Genomic DNA, 19,549 nt, shown 5'->3' with positions numbered 1-19,549 from the left:
AACGATTTTTAATAGAGTTATTCGATCTCGCATTCGGGTATTGCGTTCTTTAGCAGATAAAACAAGGAAGAAAGAGAGAGAGAGAGAGACATATTCACCGAAATAGTACGACGATAATGAGAAACGTCTAATCATAAATAATGTAGCAGTAGAAGACGCGAACGAGAGAAGCAGATAAACGTGTATGTGCGTACTAAATTGGTACATACATGGGTCGGCGTACATTGTGAAACATTTGGTAGCATTGCCCCCGACGTCCTTCCGCCATTCCTTCGAGCGAACCTCTCGTTCGCGTGTTATCTGACTGTGTATCGCACGGGTTAGCAAATGTCTCCAGACATCACGTAGGTAATAGAGATTCTCGAACAAGGCATCAAATCCAATGCTAGGATGCTTCGTATTCGCCTGTTAGGAATGGTTAACGAGACTTAGCTCTCAGTGTTGATAACGACCTTGTGTTTACCAAGCGTACGTAACAATTCAACGTCAAATGCCGTTGCTTTCGTTGAGTTGAAACGTACAAGAGGAATACGAAACGAACGAAACGTCTAAATTCAAAGGTGGTTGTTTGACGTTTTGTGAGAGGAAAATGAATCAACGGCGATATACATGCATTGATCGTTCTATCGATAGATCGTTAGTATTAACGACGACGAATGTTAGTAAGAAATCGTCGGTAACCATGATTTAATTTCCAGATAGAGAACAATCAATGTTCAGTCTTTAGAGTTTCGTCTACACTGACACACGTCATGCGAGTATCTAGACTTTATAGAGTAACTCAATCAGGTGTGCTGCAAGCATGCATATTTACTCAGAGTCGGCTAATGTTACACACCTATGTAAACTGCGGGTTCTGTTGATCGTACCTGCCTGCAGGTCAAACATCTACCTGGCTTTGAGCAACTATCTGCTCTCTGTTTCCAAATTCCCAGAATCCTAATTTCGCAGTTAAAAAGAGAGTACAGCACACGTTGCTATTAAGTTATTCTTTGCAAAATAACAGGAAATATCGATACAACTTTTCACGAAAAACACGCGATTAACGTTCGCGATAGTTTTGCGAAAGAAACGATCGACTACGTTGATCGTTACACGCACGATCCTCTATTATACTCTTACACTTCCAAAAACTTCATCCAACTGCGAGACTCCATCTTGCTTTTTCCTACATTTCCCAAACCTTCGGAGAATTTAATAATCTGTGGTGTACGTTAATTTGGTTAATCCTCGCCGTCAATCATACTAAATCCACGTAGATCCCCAGAGACAAGAAAAGCGGGAAACATCGTGCAAGGTGAACAAATAGAGACAGATGTATAGAAAGCTTCGATTCTTACAAACAAGCGGACCTTGATTAGAAAAAGACAGAGGTCTTTGAATTTCGACGAAATAATAGTCAAAATTTCATTCTGTAAGTGTGCCCACGTATACATAATACATAAATTTACGATATTACACACAACGACTATGTAAGAGAGTACGATAACGATGAAACTAGTTTTATTTCCTTTGCTACTCTCATAACGAAATATGGAAGAAAAATTGCTAGATGAAAGGATCGAGCAGAAAAGACAAACCATTAACCAGAGTAAGTTTAGAGCGAGTTAACTTTAAAACCATAAATTAGGTGGAACTACAGTAGACTACTCAAGTAACGAAGAAAAAAAGCAAGGATCGAAGATCCTTCAAATATTCCGACTCTTTTTACCTATAGAGAGTTTGAGTAATAAAACAATGCAATAAACCTACGGCACAGGAAACTGCAGTTATTCAAGATTTTCCGGAAACTGCTCGGTATTGTCTTCCAATTGCACTCTTTCTTTCTTCTTTCTCTTTCTCTCCTATACAGCCTTTTTTATCAACCTAGCACGCTGAATATTAGTTTCGTTTGTAGAATGCACGATCTTCACTACTTAGCACGAGACTTGACTCTTCTTCTTTCGACGCTTTTTCTTGTCTGCAGGCAAAGGGCACGAACAGACAATTCTCAAGTCCTTCGAATATTTCGTCGAATATTTTCAAGGAAAAACGTAAGTTTGGTTCAGTCGCAAACACATAAACAAGCAAACGAGAGCGTATTCTTTGTTCTAAAACACATTCTATTTAAAATACTCTACATCGGGCGAAATCGTACGACCGCCGTGAAAGGGACTAGAAAAAAAAACACCATCTCCTCTCTGCTTATGCACACACGCCATAGACTACTGGTCGGAGCGATGGCGGTGAGCGTAGTAGAGTTTATTGAAGTATCGCTAATCCCTCGGGACGATCCGGCAGAGTAACGAGGCAGCTGCGTCCTAGCATGTCTTAAAGTACGAACTGACGGACATAGGATGCCATGATTTACTCGACCGAGTCTTGAACCCACAATCTGTAAAGCTTAGCGAGTCTGCATTTTCTGTCCAACTACAACTTCCTAGTTTCGCAAAGCTCGCGATATTAAAACCCATTCATTTTCTTAAGTTTTCCCGCCTCTATCTTCGTTCGTCAACTTCCATACAAGCTAACCCACGGCTTTAAGCACGTACCTTCGATTGATCCTGTAGCAGGGGAAAGAGATACGATCTACCTTATTTCTCAACGAGCTCTTGTACGAGTTTCATCATCGTTCTCTAACCATCGTCGCGAACACAGCGTTCTTTCTTTAGGATAGTATCTTCCTCTTGTCTTTTTCTTCTTATAACATTAATTCACCGATACCAGATTGAATTTCCCCGAAGTCAATGCAAAGAGTAAATGCCGGTTTCCGTCGGCTCGAAAAATTTATTCGTAACTGGGTAAATCTCCCCTTAGACGTTTCCTTTCGGAATGAAATCCCTTCGTGGCTTAGTAGGGTAGTTCTCGTTACGCTCGTTGATGCCACGGTTTCCACGGCTTCCACGGTTTTACGTGTTGTCCTGCCATTCGTAAAGCGACTCACGTATTCCGGTGATGACGTCACGCGTGAAGAGAGCAAAATATAAAGCCGCACCAGGACCCTACCAAACTCCAACCAGATGTAGGTATTCGTTTGAGCAAAGGGAAAAAGATGGGGGGAAAAAAGGAGGAAAAGAGACGGGCGCTGTATGAAAATGTACAGTTACAGAATTCTACAAGAATCCAGCTAGGATGCCATAAAATAGTTTTCGTACGCGTCGCTATCGCATAAACCAAGAGAAAAGAATGTATGTACTCGTTACTAGAATAACACTCTGCTCTTTGAGTGTGCACACCAATGAAACGTATGTCTGAAACAGAATATCCATAGAAACGCGAAAGAAATAAGCGAAAAAGTAGCCACGAACGCAAATGAAAATAACGAATTAACTAACATTTCGACCGTATTACGCTAAATGTATTTTCCTTACAATTAATCCAACGAAACGTTATAACAAACAGGATTGGACACACTCGCGATAAATTTGCCAATTATTATTTACTAAAATTATACATCAACCCTTCCGCATTTACCGTGAATTTAATCGAATCAACTTAGAGACGTAAATAAGAAATCTAATAGCTATTAAACGTTAAGTAAGCGATTTATTTTGTCTTACTGCATTCTATTCCTAGAAAAAATTTAAATTATAAACGAGACCCGAACGTAGTCACCTCCTCGTGGTGGGTCTTGGAAATTGGTATTATTTTCTAAAAATTACTCTTTGGAAAGCAATACCAAGCTAAGAACTACGTACTAAATCAAAAACTTCTCTAATGCACGTTTCAAGTACCCGAATTTACTTCTAGACTGGAAATCTATAAAAGCTTCTGTAACATTTACATGAATATGCATTTATAATAAAACACTGATTTATTTGGTCATAATTTTAAGTAATTTCATGCATTGTACACGTGAAAATTATCACGTATTTCTAAAGATACTTCAGACCGCGATGAAAATAACACACAACGCTGTAATGTGAAAGAATGTTAACGGACGATTTATTTTCAAATTATTTTCAAATACGTTAACGATGAAAGCTACGAGACAATGCAAAGCCAATAAATGGCCGTGAAAATCTCGAAATCCTGCGACACAAAAATGCAATTAGATCTACGCTATATCTTGTCTACGGTATTATGCAGAATACCATCGATTTTGAGGATCACTTTAATCTCCTCAATTCTGTACTATCGACCCGAGGAGACACTGATTAATCGAATGGACGCTTATTGAAGGACTATCGCTAAGCTTGGCAATGTCGACAGAGTATTCATAGGTCTTACTGTTCGTCAAGCAAACCAAATTGATTAATCCTTCGATGCGTTTAAAGAAGATCGTCAATTTTATTGCTCAAATCTTTTCTATAGAAATTCGTTGTCCCGGCTAAAACCAGCAAATGAGATATTCTAAACCAAAATCCAAAGACAAAAAAAGAAACTATATATAGACTATTAGGGTGAAAGTAAGTGTTACACAACTATACTAGGGTAACTATATTACGAAGTAATTATACTTTCGCTTCTATCAAATAATTATACTTTTATCTTGACACGACTTTATGCGTCCGAAAATGTGTTACGTGTTCGCTAATTTCGCGTGAGTCAGCCAGCACGTTTGATTATTAAGATTCCTAAAATGTGACAGCAAGTTATTATTAGTATGCCATAACGTTAGCATAAAATGTCCCTTGGGATCGGTGGCCAATGGCAACCAACCGGACACCCTCACTGTGGCCACCGAGTTGATTGCATAGAAGAGGTCGAATGCTATAGCGTTATCACGGCTAAATCTGGGCAGGGCAACGACATGTGGTTAAATTATTAGAGCCTCGTTTAATTGGTCGTACTGACGGCTTGTGGTTTAGTCGTGCGCGAAACACCTGGTACTTTGGTTTGTTGTCAAATATCTTCCTACCTTGAAAGGTTATACACCAAATAAATTTAACGAGGAATATTTCCCCGGAGTATTGAAGTAAGCCTCTCAAAATAAACGATAATTACATCGCCGTAGAAGCAAATTACTTGCTTTCACGTACAACGTGCGAGAAGAGCAAATTAATCGATAAACCATTCATTCCAACAACGAACCGATAACAGAAGCGACTGCGCAAAGTAGAGACTTTAGATTAAAAACGCGAAACAAAAGTTTTATGTAGTTTCCAGAATTTACTCCGAATATACTTCCAAACGCGTGGCTCGCATTCAGAAAATCGATTATCGAAGCAAAAGCCAATTGCTAAAGCATAATTCCTTTATAATAATGAAACTGTCCCTGTTTAGCATCCCTGGTCTATTTCTTACTCGCGACGTTAATTAATCGTCGAAGAAAGTCTACTCGAATAAATGGCGGCTGCTGCTGCTGCTGCTTCTCGGACGGAACTAAAAGAAGAACTTCTCGCCCGAGAACTTACCAAGTCGAAAGTTGCGAGAGATAGTTGCGCGTGAATCAATTTCGTTACCTTCTTACTCTAGCAGTATGATCACAATTAATTAAAGTAATTAACGCGATACGGTTTGCGCGAACAAGAGAATCAATTTTCCAGCCGTGTTTAACCTATGAAATCTCTCTCTCTCTCTCTCTCTCTCTCTCTCTCTCTCTTTCTTTCCTTTATTTATTTCGAAATCACGAAACATTTATGTCAAAATTGCAGCCTTCGATGTAGAAAATCTAACTTGAATTACGAGAGGGGTTGGAAACATTCGCGACTCGCGAACTCTGTCACTCTTTCTTTCCTTGTTCGGTCTTTCCCCTTGTCGCACGTGCCACAGGCACAAGCGTAAAGAGCTTAATCCGTTTCATTGCTCGTATAAAAGTGGGGAAGCAAGGAACAGAAGCGGGTGAAAGAGAAAAGAGGAAAGCGCGCACGTCTCGCGTGACATCGGTTGCCGTTTATTAAGCGTTATTAAGCGGGAAACGAGAAAAGAGCTCGACAGCGACGGATCTTTATTTTATACGCGCCTCGCGAATACACACCGCTCCGGATTATCTCGGCGTACAGCTGACTGACGTGAAATTCGAAAGAAGAGCCTTTAATCCTTCCCCATCTCTAACGGCCGTGCTACCGACTATGAGTTTAGCACAATTTTCCGAGCTTCTCCGAGCTTTCCCGACCTGTTTTACGATTAGTCGCCAATCAACGCTTCCGAACATTACTCCATTTCTCTTTCGTTTCTTCCTTTTTCCCAAGTCTAATTAATATTTCCAAGAAATAACGTAGTCATTTTTCTTCCTTCACGAGTATGTAATTATAAACTGTGAAAGAAATAATTACGAAGCATTAAAGAAACGATATTTAAAGTGCTATAATTGGGAAATATTTGACATTAGGATAAAGAAGACGGTAATATGTACTTAGCTACATCGAGAAAAATATTTTCAGAGCGCAATGATATACAAGGAAAAATGTCGGCGAAGAAAAGGAGGAAAAGGACGTGAGAGCCAAAAGTGGAGCAAACAACTCAACACCATCTTTAATGTAGGACACCTCGTGAACCAAGTCTGTAGTAGGTTTCCGTGATACTCCTAAGAACGGTAGAAGGAAGAAACCTCTCCGAAGAATTCCGTTCTTCCGAGCTAGAGTAAAGAGCACAAAGTATGTACTTCCTCTCGGGATAAAGATATCCCTAACGGGCGGTTTTATTATCGAACGAAAAAACCACGCATAACATCTTATGCTACGAAACATCCAGGGTTTCGTACTAACAGAATCCTAGCAGAATAAAAGCTGAAAATATTCAGCGATCCCGCCTTAATCAGAGTGTTGAAAGGAGAAAAGCTTCGGAATGGATCGATAGATTTTCTATTTCGATCTATCTATCTCTTATATCGCAAATACGTGGAATATTTGATTCGAAGAAAATACTACGACGAAAGAAGCGAACCGACATCCGCGACAATTTTTCTTATGGAAAGCTATCGTAAATAATAGCATAATAAGAGGGCAGAATTTCTTGCCCGTGAAAGTTCGTGCTTAAGATTTAATGAAAAGAGTTGCATACGGTTGATCCGTCTCGTAAGTCGGAGGAAATGGCCCTTTAAATCTTATCCGGATTCGAATGTACGATTATCGGAACAAGGAGGGTACACGGAATGGGAGGAATTGGATAAAACGTCGTTAATCGTTGAACAAAGCTGGCATTGTCGCGCTAATCAGCAATGGCCACCCTGATCGAAAATAAATTGTCGAGAAAGAGTATACGGCGGCGCGTTTCAGCCGAGCACGAACGCCACTTTTCTTTATTGCACTTTCATACGTGTACTGGGTACGTTTCAGGGGTGTGCCTTGAAATTTACCACCCCGCCTTTTACCCGTCTGGAATACATACGTCTCCATGATCATAAATAAGTATATATGTGAACGCGTGTGTGCAGCCCGATGATACCCGGAACGACACGAGCGACCGATTATCGACGATTATCAATCGATCGAGCAACATTCCCATCGGTCCAACGACGACGAAAAATCGTCCGAGAGAGAAACGAGTAGAAATCCCTCGACTTCCGCGCTATTTCACACCGCAGAAATTGCTTTTATTACGTTCAAACTAAAAGCAGAACGGCGATATTATTCGAAACGTAGAAACATAGGAGAAGGTACCGACTTGGGAAAATGAAATCCATTGGCCATAGCTCCTCTGACTAAATCACATCAACTTCGCGCGTACGTGTTTCAGCAGCCTCGCTACGTACGTGCTACTGCACTCGGGTATTATCAATTTGCCACGGTAAGTAAATTCCGGTCAGTCTAACCAACTTCGTTTCTCATGTAACTACGCGCTCAACATAATCGTTCCTGTTGTTGTTTCCTATCATGACGCAAACATAATACTCGCAGAAAACGTTCTTCCATCATCGAGCACAAAGCAGGTCTATTCGAGCGATTTAAGGTTGGAAACCAGCCGGTCAGTAGTCGGTTGGTGCCTCGATTGTAGTCCTTATCACTAGCAATAACAGGACGCACTCTCGCGTGCCAATGATTGCATGGTTCCTAGGCGTTCTACCGTGAGCACTGCCGTTCCGCTAATACTATTATGGAACCAGGTCCTTGGATCACCATGAACGTACTACCTTCTGTGCCCTCCACGAATACAGAGTAGGTTACGTACGCGGTGTCAGTTGCATGTCCTAATCAGAGGTAATGTCCATTGTTCGCTCACTGGACAGTACTGGCAATGTTCGGAGTAATCGATCGCTCGACGATTCAAAATCATCTAAAATCGACTTGCGCTTAACCGTGTCTCGACTTCATTGAAATTTTATTCTGTTCAAGCATCTCACCACGATACACCTAAATATTATTAAATTCGTACTTTCAACGAATTTGACGATTTTCAGCCGACATTAAAATACAATTCAAGGGAAGTACAGCGCGTGATATGTTAGTAGCCATTAGTAGTACGTGTAGTTTACCTTGTATCGCGAATATCGCCGTACAACGTTTCACGTAAACTGGATATATTTCGCGCGTTACAATACGATAGAGCACGTACGTTGGTGCCACTGTTTTCGACCATGATTTTTGTACACCGTTACTTCCGCGGAATAATTCCAAAAATGTTACGTTTCAACAACTTGATCGTCGAACCTTCTATTATACATACATTCGTTTACCAATATATTCCTTTACGAAATTCTCTTTGCGTATCGCTCTAAATTCGCCTGTTTCTCGTCCATCGATTATTCTATCAGATATCCAATGCGAACGTGCCGCCTTCGTGTTAAATTTACGCAATAATGAAACATTCAAAAATATCGGTATATACCTTTTTGCTATTAAATGATTAATCGTAGTAGGAAAAGAATATGATAAAATAAACGAGAAGAAAAGTAATTGGAAAGGCAAATGAAGAAAAAGGAAGAACGTTCTAATATTTAAAAGCACATAGACGCGATCTAGGGACATGCTACGCTGTCGAAAATCGTGAAAAATGAACAAACTTCGAAGGAATATTTTCTCTTGCCACCTCGAAATCACTCTTTCTTGGAAGAGTTCTTAATTAATTAGCACGCAAATCAGTAACAAAGAGTTACGATGGGCGACGAAGAAAAAGGTAATGAGAGTAAAACAAGAAATATCAGAGACTCGGGAAGCTCTTAAAAGAAAGAAAGATGAGAGGCAAAAGCGGGTGAAAACGATGGGGCTAGAAAAGGTAAGAGTGGGATTACTTGACAAACCAAGAGACCCCCAGCCAGTACTGAAGCATCAGCCTCGGGCACTGGTTACACGATGTCTCGGTTCAGGTTTTACCGCAATTCGCGACTATATGTGCTTCGAATCTTTTAACGTTTTCCTAAAGAATCTAAGAGCATAAACGCGCTCTTTTCATTGCCTATCCCAATTCTCCTACTTTAAATTTCCATCTTCTACGCACGTTTATTTGATTATTACGTGTTATACTTATACTATCTACAATATAAAAGATACACGGTTAAATACCGTAAAAAGACGGAGCATATCTGTGTAATCGTTTGAACATAAAGATACGGCATTCTGACGGTTGATAGAAAAAGAAGAAAAGGAAAATTGAAATTATGGCAGAAAGAAACATACCGTCGCATGTTGCCACTACTCGTGTCTACATTTTATTTATCGCCTGTTAACCCGCCGTGACTGTTGCCGACGTAATCGCAGAGTCATTAAAATCATTAAATCACTACAACCTATACGCTCCTATTTCTACACTCTCGCAAATCTTTGGATCATTCTATGCATATTTTCCTTCGTGCTTCTCCACCCTCCATTGTTACTTACTTAGCAAACCTTATCTCGCAAGTAACAAATTCTCTTCTTTTTTTCGGTAAGCCGAAAGTCGCGTAGAACGGCGTTATTTTCATAATCGTGTATTGACTTTTATAATTTGCCCTAAATTTCAAAGTTTTTCAGTTAACTCTCTCTACACGATGGTTTTAATACGCTTTCAGCTTATAAAGAAAAGGAAGAAAGAAGACTGAAAACAGAAAACACTTCATGAAACAAAATGCAACGTGATTCGTTGTGAAATATTAAATATCATTATACAAGAAACAAACGACACACTAAAGACTACAGAAGATACTTGGAGGAAGCTAGAAGTGTGTAGCTTAGGTCAGTGAACGTCGAGCGGCTCGAGTCTAATGAACGAATGGGGTCTCTACAAAAAAGGAAGAGATAATAAAAAAGCTCGCTTGTGTGCGGTCAGTTACTTTCCATTCTGTACTGTTCTTATTTTGTTCTACTCTACTGGTACAACGTTACTACATCACAGTTGAATTCCAACAGCAAAAAGAACATAAACTTGCAGGAATAAAACAAGTACTTTTCTATTAAGAACATTTACAAAACTTGCAAAGGATATTCTTCGTTTAAATAAAAACCATGTATTGATTTTATATCTGTGTGATGAAACATAACACTGGAAACCACAAATTTTTGCAAAACTTTTTATATCATTGACGAAATTCATATGGTTTATATGACATTCGCATAAAAGCAAACACGTAAATGGAACAAACTGACGGAACTATTATCCTCAATTTAAAAATAACACGTAAAAAATATAAAATTGAAAGAAACGATAAAATGGGTTATAATGGATTAAGCTACTAGAAATAATGTGAGAGTATGTGCGATCGGAAGTATGCTGTATAAGTCAACGTGATTCAAGCTCCAGTTACAATGCTTAATTTTTATTCCGAATCTTCCACTTTACTCTGCTGCTACGAAGAGAAATACCAATTCCTTTACTCAGAAACCGTACATGCGTTGACTTTAATCAAACTCCATATACAACTAAAAGCTATAATCGATTGTCAAAATAATGGTCTTAATTCGTTGTCATTTTTGGTCGTTCCATACAATACTTCTTGCTTATATTTTATGGTTCTAATTATTAAATGTCTTCCTTCTTAAACTGATATTATATACTATGGTTATTTGCCCTAATCCCATCCAAAAATGAGGACACCAAGTACAACAAAAGATATAAAAATACACTGTATAACTAGCGTTGGAAAATATTCATATCGTATTGTTCAACCGAGGATTAAACAGCAAATTTTCTATTAAAGGTAAATTTTCAGTTGATAAAACAGCATTTGATCAGCACCCGCAACGGGTTATTACACAGTCGGTAACGGAATCTCTCGCCGGTAACGCAAGTGGTGAGACGTCGGTACAGACTTACCTTCGTTTCTTGCACTTTACAATATATAATAATAAAGCGGTAATAAAACAATCGTTAGAAAACGAAGAAATATATTTCGATTTCATATTTTATCATATTTCCAAATATATTGAAACTTAAAATACTACTTCTTCACTTTTTTTTAGATTTATCTCTCATCTGCTGAAACTCAAACTAAGTACGTTACTTACGTTCCTTTCGTAAAATATTGTTTTCTAATATTTTCCTTATACCAGGCTAATAGAAAATACCATCGGACTGCTGTATTGTAAATAACAATTAGTTATTTAGTTATGGGAGCCCAAAGCAAAAGAGTATTAGATTAAATTGATATGTATAAGAAGGAAATCGCATAGCTCGAGAACGAAGGGATCACAATTTGTACAAATAAAGGTACGAAGAAAGGAATACATACTTATCAATAACTTTAAAATATGTTTATGATTGATGAATGAACACTGAATTGCAGTTGATGCAGAAAATTGAATTCAAAAACAAACGAGTATAAAAATGTGTTCAAACAAGTGAAAAACTAACGGTTTCAATATGACGATACAAAAAATAGGCCAATAGTTTGTAAGTATTGTACACACTCTAATCGAATTATTAAAGTAATATACATAAAAACTGCCTTCTTAATTATGTATAAATTAAGTGCAAAAAAGAAGGTACAAACATACGGTTAGTAAGATAGAAATAAGAATTAACACGTAAAAAGAAATAAAAGATCTGTTTTGTAAAATCTCGATACTTTAACAATCCAAAAGTACTAATTAATTACCAAGTAATACAGATTAGGTATCCTACAACGATGGCACAATGATTTTATTTTATATAAGAAGGAAGCAACTTTTAATTGTCGAGATTTTACAGTGTGGTATTAGTCGTATGACACTTTAGTGGTAATAAAAATTATCGTATTATCCAGTAACGTACACGGAAACGTCGATAACTGAGATTAACCAGTTCCACGAATAGAATAAACTATTGATGCTTTATCATACAATTAAAATATTTTATATCAACAATAAAACTTATCAATAACGCCAATTAATAACGATTTATGGCACTGCTCGACCTAAGTAAATTTATAAATCTTATGACGTAATATTTCATTTGCAAAATGATCCTTATCCAATATTCTGATTTATAGAAATATTTATGTGGTCGATTTATCAGAAATCACCCGACGAAAAATTAGAACAATACGCGCGATACTTGCGTGTATTTTTTTACAAAACTAATGCGTTCGCGTTTCATAAAAGTGCATGTTACTGAATATGTGAGTAATAAATGGATGATGAAAAAAAAAAATTAATCATACATTTATTTGCAGTTTGAATGTTTTGGAGCATTCTCTCCTGGGATGGCTCTGTTGATACGCACCTGTGTACTTTCTCAATACTGGTCCTATTTCCCCTTATTCTGAAAATAAACAAAAATAATTAATTTAGTAAGAACAATTACTAAGATTTGAAAAACTTAAACTATCGTACATCTAGAGAAATTAATTCTATTTCCGATGTCTTTTATTTTCTATTCGTATAAACACGACGCAAAACGATATATTATATAACGTATAGTATATAAAAATGTTTAAAGGTGAATACATAAGCAAATATTAAAAGCAAAAAAGATTTAACTTTGCGTTCACGATTCGAATATATAGTTGTCAAAGGAAAATGAATGTAACGCGAAATAATAAAATGAACAACGTGAAATGGAAATCTACTAATATGAACCCTATTTACGAATGTTATAACATTAGCTAAATACATCGTAATTATTAACACATTTAGTACTAAAGACGACTATTTAGGAACATTACAAAATCGATACTTTTCTTTCAGAGCATTCGTAGGACGAAGAAAAACAGAACGTTCTCTAGACACGGAGTATCATTTCTGAATGATAAATAACAAATACAATATAATACAGAAAAACGCTTACAAGACGCGTTAAGAAAAATGATAACGCAGAAATAAACGACAAATAATTGCGACGACACAAATGGAAGCATTGTAAGATACAAGAGGTTATATGTCCTGACGCGCTTAACTGTCATGCGATGCATGCTTGCTTACACACGTTTCATGTAATTCGTATTATTATACCTCAACTATAATCATATGTGGTGAAGTATCACAATTTAATAACGATTCGCGGAAACAATTCGATACACGATGTAAACAAAATGATTACCCCTCTTGTTTAGAGAGCGACCATGGAAAGGCAGAACAACGATTATGTACAGAATAGCAAAACACTCACCACTGGTTTCGAATATACGTTGACCAAATGGATATTAACTAATTTCCACCCTCACATTGTAAACTAACGTACACTGTACCTATTTACTACGCACTGATTTAAAAAATTCGTGTAAAACATATAAAAAAGGCAATAATTAGGAAACTGACAAGAAAGTCGGCATAGCGCTTTAGTACTGGGCGGCCATATTGCTTTGCTTCCCACTAGCTGGTATTCCGCGGGATTTTATGAAACCGTCTAACCATCCATTCACGTGAAACAAAATAAAAAATATAGTCACATATCACTTTTTCTTCCATAGTTTCTTCCATAGTTAAAAAGTTATGGATATAGCAAAATAAAAATTTCTGTTTAAAAGATATTAATCTTGTAGTTAGGTATATAATCTAACGAATAATTAATTATGAATGAAGCCATGAAATAATAATATGTATAGTATTTAATACAACCAGATAACATTTTCAGTGTTACAAGGGTTAATATCTATAAATATTTATGATATTTTGATATCCTCAATTTGATGCAAATTACATTGTTCTTCTAAATCATATTAACATGACACATCATAATGTTACCATGACATATTTATAATAATCTCTGAACTATTAATCATATAATTGTTCCAAAGCACTGCGTTTAAATTACCATGCACCTGCCAACGTATTAAGATCTGAACGAGACGATACAAAAATTATTTAGAATGCTAGAAGCTACCCAGGATATGAATTAGAATCGACACAAGTATATGTGAAAGACTATTAATTTAAAACTATCTAGTCACATAAATTTGTCTTCTTAACATATATTGTTAACGTCTTGTAGTACAGTGACAAAACTATCAGAGAAACGTTGCTCTAAACATTATTCAATGATACAGTTGCACTTTTCTACATATAACAACATATAACTTTACCCATCAATCATAAATTTCTGTCTACTTTTACTTTAACAGTTTTATTAAAAATCATTTGGTATATAGACCTATATATGTATGTATCGAGAAAGAATTTCCATTGCCTTCTTTGTCGAATGCACATATATCACATGCACATACTTATTTGTTTTTCTTATTTATTATGCATATATGCATTTATTCTTATTCTATACAAAAACTTTCAATACGTTTGTCTTAATTCATGACTAAAATTCATAGATCTTACAATGGCCACACATGGAATAACGAGGAAAAAGGTCAGGAGAAATATCAGTATATATATACATACTGATAACTATATTAAAATAAATAATAAACAGTATTCTTGTATACTTTTAATCAATTTGTTGATGTTAATGAATTTGAAATAAGACAATTTTTTACTTTCTTTGTAAGAGTAATATATGTATGTATCGTTATGTGTACAACTCAAAAAGGAAAACTTAATGAATACCAAGTTGATATTTACAATAATATTTACTTACTAATACATATAAGCTCATTAACTAAATTTAGTTCTTTTTTTGCCAGAATTTTAAGCATCTATATGAAAATATAGATTTCTCCATATCCACAAAAGTGTTTCATGTATAGTTGACAGATAGTTTGTAAAATATTGTAAAAGAAATTGTATTTGTAATAATATAAACACATACTAAATTACCTAGCGTAGGTGTTCATGTTTCAATTCCATAAGTTCAAAATTATATTAGTTCACGCATGTATCTTTCCACGCACATCTCCGTATTTCGATCTAACGTATTACTTGAAGAATAACATGCTCACTACTGAAAACATATCCTTTCCAGATACGATTGACGATTCTTATTTGGATACGTGACACGCTCGATTTGCTAGAGGACCCCCCCCTCCTCTCCTCGTTAACCGAAATTCGTTCGACCGACCGCGGCGCGGGGAGTCATTGTAATGTCAAACTCAGAGCGTTTAGTAGTGGTGTTGTCACTTCGCGATACGTATCTGTTTCTCTAATACGTAGCAGGTCATAATTATTCTTCGCCGTTCAACTACACGCTGCTGTTAACTACTTAACTGCTTAATTCACGTACGTTTTAATTCGTAATTTATTATAATCTATTATTTGATTATCTTTTTCTTCTTCATCATCCTTCTGGTTGTTACATTTGCCGGTAGCTCTTATAACGAGCATTCAAGACGCAATACGATTTGGATCATTGTTTCATTTTTATAATTAATTGCAATTTGTTCTTTTTATACATTTATTTTAATGTTCTGTTTGTTTTTTGTACAGATTAAATTGCGAGGGAAAGTTCGAGGCATTAGAAGGATGTCACAAAATTTAAGAAGATGCCGTAAAATTCCAGAGAATATTCGAGAAACAACGCTACAGGGGAGAAGGGGTAAGACAAATCCAAGTTTGAATATGTCTGCGCATTGCGATTTTCACTTGTTGCACAGTTTTATTTAACGGACAAAAATGCACGCCATGATGTATTAATATATTTGAAACCCTAATAGTAGATATTCAGTTTAAGATAATTTTTATACGTCAATTTAATTATGTAGTATACATAGAAATATTTGACAATAATAGAAAATATTCCATAATGCATAATAATACTTCAAATATATTAACTATATATTTCTTTATATCCTGGACATATTTCCTTATGTATGGTAAGTAAGTAATAATTCATTCGTAGTTTTGAAAATAGGATATCTTTATCAAAAAAAAAAAAAAAAAAAGAAAAAACCTCTATAAAAAAAGAGGAAGATATGGAAAAGAGTATTTTATTTTTATGTGATTAAGCTCAGTGCGGTCGATAGAATCACTGTTTGCACGTTACATATTTTCAATATTCTTTGGAGAATCATAGTTTATTAATTTTAACGGACGTGTTAATATTTTCTCGTTTTATTTTTTTGTACATCTTCTTTTGTAACATTTTTTAACATTTATAACTTTCGGTAGTAGAGTCGCAGGACTCGCTAGGGGATAAGGCCTCTCCTGGAACATAGATACTTTTGTATATTGAACAATTTCTTTTCTACTACGATACGATAAAAACGTTTAACATGGTTCGCAAATCGCTAAAGTCTCAATCACTATATTTAAAATTTTCACTTTGGGTTCCCAATTTTTATAATAATTAGACTGTATAAGAATTTCAATTCTTATTAACGTTAAAATGTCAAAACTCATTATTTTAAACTTTTAAAACAATCAACAGTGTGTTTTTAAAAATAAATTACGATATTTCACACGTTTTGTTAAATGTAAGTAACTATGTTTTCTATGCAAATATTATGCACATTATAATTGATAATGTAAATGTATTATTACATTCCCATCTTTTAACTAGATATAACTAGATATCTTTGGACATATTTCTTTTTACATCTACATTCTTCTTAGCAAAATTTCACTTAATTATCACTGTTTAACAAAGAACAGGTGGTACATATTTTTCTGTTGTACATAGAAGACCCCTTAGCAGTAGAGTGCTATTTAATGATCTAGAGTCACGAGATAGAGTCTAGAGTACGAAGATAAAAATTTTTCGACTTTTAAATGAAATTCTCAAATTAAGAACCAAGCAGTTAGAAATAGTTTACAATTGTCTTGCTTCGATATTTTACCTAATTTTGTTAGTTACGAATTGTTTGAATTATTGGATTTTGATATGGTAGCGGCATCTCGCGGTGAATCAGTAAAACTTGATTCTTTTATTCACGTTCAAGCATTGACTCGCCGCAAGATGTCGTCACCATATCAAAATCGAACAATTCAAACAATTCGTAAAAAAATTAGGTAAAATATCGAAAAAGACCAATTGTAAACTATTTCTAACTGTTTAGTTTTTAACCCCTTGCCATACTTTTACGAGTCTGAGTAGTGATGAGAATTTTGAGCCAAACCTGAATATCACGAGTCTCACACGTGGTCTTAATCTCGAGCCAAGTACAAACGTCCCGCATGGTGCCTTTTTTCTAAATACAGGTGCACGGTTTCATGTTTCAAGTTTCGACACTCTGTCTCCGCCGCTTCGGTTCCTTTCCCTTTCGAGTTGAATGGTATGGCAAGGGGTTAATTTGGAAATTTCATTTAAAAGTCGAAAAAGTTTGATTATTGTGTTGAAATATCGTTGAATTATCGTTGTTATATCGAAGCTGTTTTGAAATATTTCATTTTGCTAATTACGTACCCTGTGAAAAAGCGTTCGATTCTGACACGATGGCGGCATCTCGCGCTTCATAAACAAGATTCGATTCCATGGTTCACCGTGCGATGCCGCCAGCATGTCAAAATCGAACGCTTTTTACCACGCCACATAATTATCTAAGTTAAGCAAACTATCGGCAAGAAACCAAATGTAAAGTTACTCTTAAATATTTTATTTCAAACTTGAATAGTTGAAAAGTGCTGTCTAAATTTCGGAGAATTGTGATTTTCATATCTTTAATATCTGACGATTAGTACTGTCCTACCACCGCTAGGTGGCTATAGCATCTGTGTTATTACTTTAAATGGGAAGACCACGTAATTTGTAGAATTAATTTTTGAATTTCTGTGGTCGCGCTTTTTTCTTTGATTTTTATTCCTTATTGCGAAATTCACAGGGATGATTTATTTCTTAATTACATGAACTTTTATGTATTCTCTAAGTAGTAAATTTACTATTAAGTACCAAGTGCTAAGATCTTTCTCTTTTTATTTATTTATTTTAATAAATGACACGCCATACATCAAATATATAGAGAAATTATTTCTGATACTTGCCGATACTTGGTCCGCTAGAAATTGGTACGCTTTTCAATGCTTTTACTTCCTATTTGTTTTATTCTATCCGCATCATACGAGTCGCTGAGAAGCCATGCTCGGTAAACAACAATACAAAAAAAAATTAACAATAGCCGGGATTATTTTTGAAAATCGTGTCATTCGCGGTTAATTAATCCGTTTCTTCGTAATAAACAAATCCATGGCCTTTAAATTAAAAATAAAATCCTTTCGTTCTTTGAAATATTAGATATCAATTACGTAAATCGAGAACTCGAAGAAACCAAAGTTGGTCGATTTCACTTTTCTGAGGCTCGTACGTGTCTCACGTTATAAAATATAAAATAAAATAAAGATTTGATTTTCCTGCGACACGCAAAGTCGAGGGCGTCGACTATATTTCTAACTAGTAGCCAAGCATAATTTGCTAGCTTGGAGAAAACCGAAAGCAGGACAGGAAATTGGAACGAAAGCCGCGGCGAGGCTAAGTTTGTCACGCGTGTCTGATGCTTCGTGCAACAAATTGTGAGCATCTCGGAATATGTATTTCTCAAGGCAAGAACTTTGCATTCAGTGTATGGAGACCATCGCGTTAAGAGTCGTTACGTGAGTTTGGTTATCCGCTGCTGTACGAAAGCACATAACTTGTATAACGAACTCTCGAACGAAGTTTGCTGACTTGCTGCTTCGATTTCAGCCTCGCATAGCTCACTTAATTAGCGTCAACAATTTTGAGACACTAACTCGACAACTTGCTACGAAGTTCATTTTTTTTTTTACGGCAGATTATTTAAACAGCACGGCCATTTTCATGGTGTGTAGGTACACCACTCGTCGACGATAAAATCACCATTGACCATTTTATAATTGGAGCGATGTAATACATAAAAAGTTCAAATAATTACACGAAATGAAAATTAAATGTTATACTTTGTTTGCGAACGAACCGCAAAATATCGCTCGAGAAACACAGTGGGACTAACCAGACGAACCAGCCTTTCGTTACAATGCGAACGAATTTTTACAATCTTTCTATTCATTTGTAAAATTTTCCGATGAAAAATATGGAAACGCTTTTCTCGAGGCAGCGTGCGTGTTAAAATTCACATTATCCTTACGCCAGAGCGTAGGATAAATCGAAAGCATCTTTCGGCTGTACAGTTTGCATTAATAATTCGCGCGCACGTCAAATATAATCCGAAAAACTTTAGTCTGAAGATGTGTTTTCGTTCTCGTCGTTCGTAGACGACGGCATAACGAAAGAGTAGCGAAGTTGCGGGGGGTGGAGTTTAAAACTTGTTGGAATGTGTGTGTGTGTGTGGGGGGAGTGGGTGGTGTAGCAGTCTCTTTCCATGTTTCTGATTACTTTACAAACTTTTGCACGAGCACCGGCAATGCAAGGAAAGCTTTTAGATGCTTGTTCCTAGTGTGTCCTACGTAAATCATGTTTTGAAAGAATCGTATTGTTCGTTATCCATTAAATCGCACTTTCATGC

At 36.1% G+C, this 19,549-nt stretch overlaps 2 protein-coding genes across 19 annotated transcripts in view; one reads left to right on the top strand and one right to left on the bottom strand.

The window, feature by feature from the left end:
- LOC117205436 (tyrosine-protein phosphatase Lar) overlaps positions 1-19,549 on the bottom strand; it is a 278,404-nt gene that overhangs the window by 194,796 nt on the left and 64,059 nt on the right. For 10 of the 17 annotated variants that reach the window (XM_033443820.1, XM_033443855.1, XM_033443939.1 and 7 more), the window contains exons 1-3: positions 13,360-13,577; positions 12,475-12,513; positions 210-405 (exon numbers count right to left, since the gene is read on the bottom strand). In XM_033443820.1, coding sequence (XP_033299711.1) covers positions 210-245 — 36 coding nt within the window. In that variant the 5' untranslated portion in view covers positions 246-405; positions 12,475-12,513; positions 13,360-13,577. Of the gene's footprint in view, positions 1-209; positions 406-12,412; positions 12,514-13,359; positions 13,578-14,957; positions 15,044-19,549 lie in introns of those variants that run through there. The other 7 variants (XM_033443844.1, XM_033443835.1, XM_033443933.1 and 4 more) reach the window with 7 other exon arrangements.
- LOC117205517 overlaps positions 15,564-19,549 on the top strand; it is a 142,686-nt gene continuing 138,700 nt past the window's right edge. The window contains exon 1 of one of the 2 annotated variants that reach the window (XM_033443995.1): positions 15,564-15,672. The gene's annotated coding sequence lies outside the window, so the exon portion shown is untranslated. The remainder of the gene's footprint in view (positions 15,673-19,549) is intronic. The other variant, XM_033443988.1, reaches the window with a different exon arrangement.

This window comes from Bombus bifarius, unplaced genomic scaffold, assembly GCF_011952205.1.
Source record: "Bombus bifarius isolate JDL3187 unplaced genomic scaffold, Bbif_JDL3187 scf7180000007966, whole genome shotgun sequence".
NCBI classification, from domain to species: Eukaryota; Metazoa; Arthropoda; class Insecta; order Hymenoptera; family Apidae; genus Bombus; species Bombus bifarius.
This window is presented reverse-complemented; position numbering and strand designations above follow the sequence as displayed.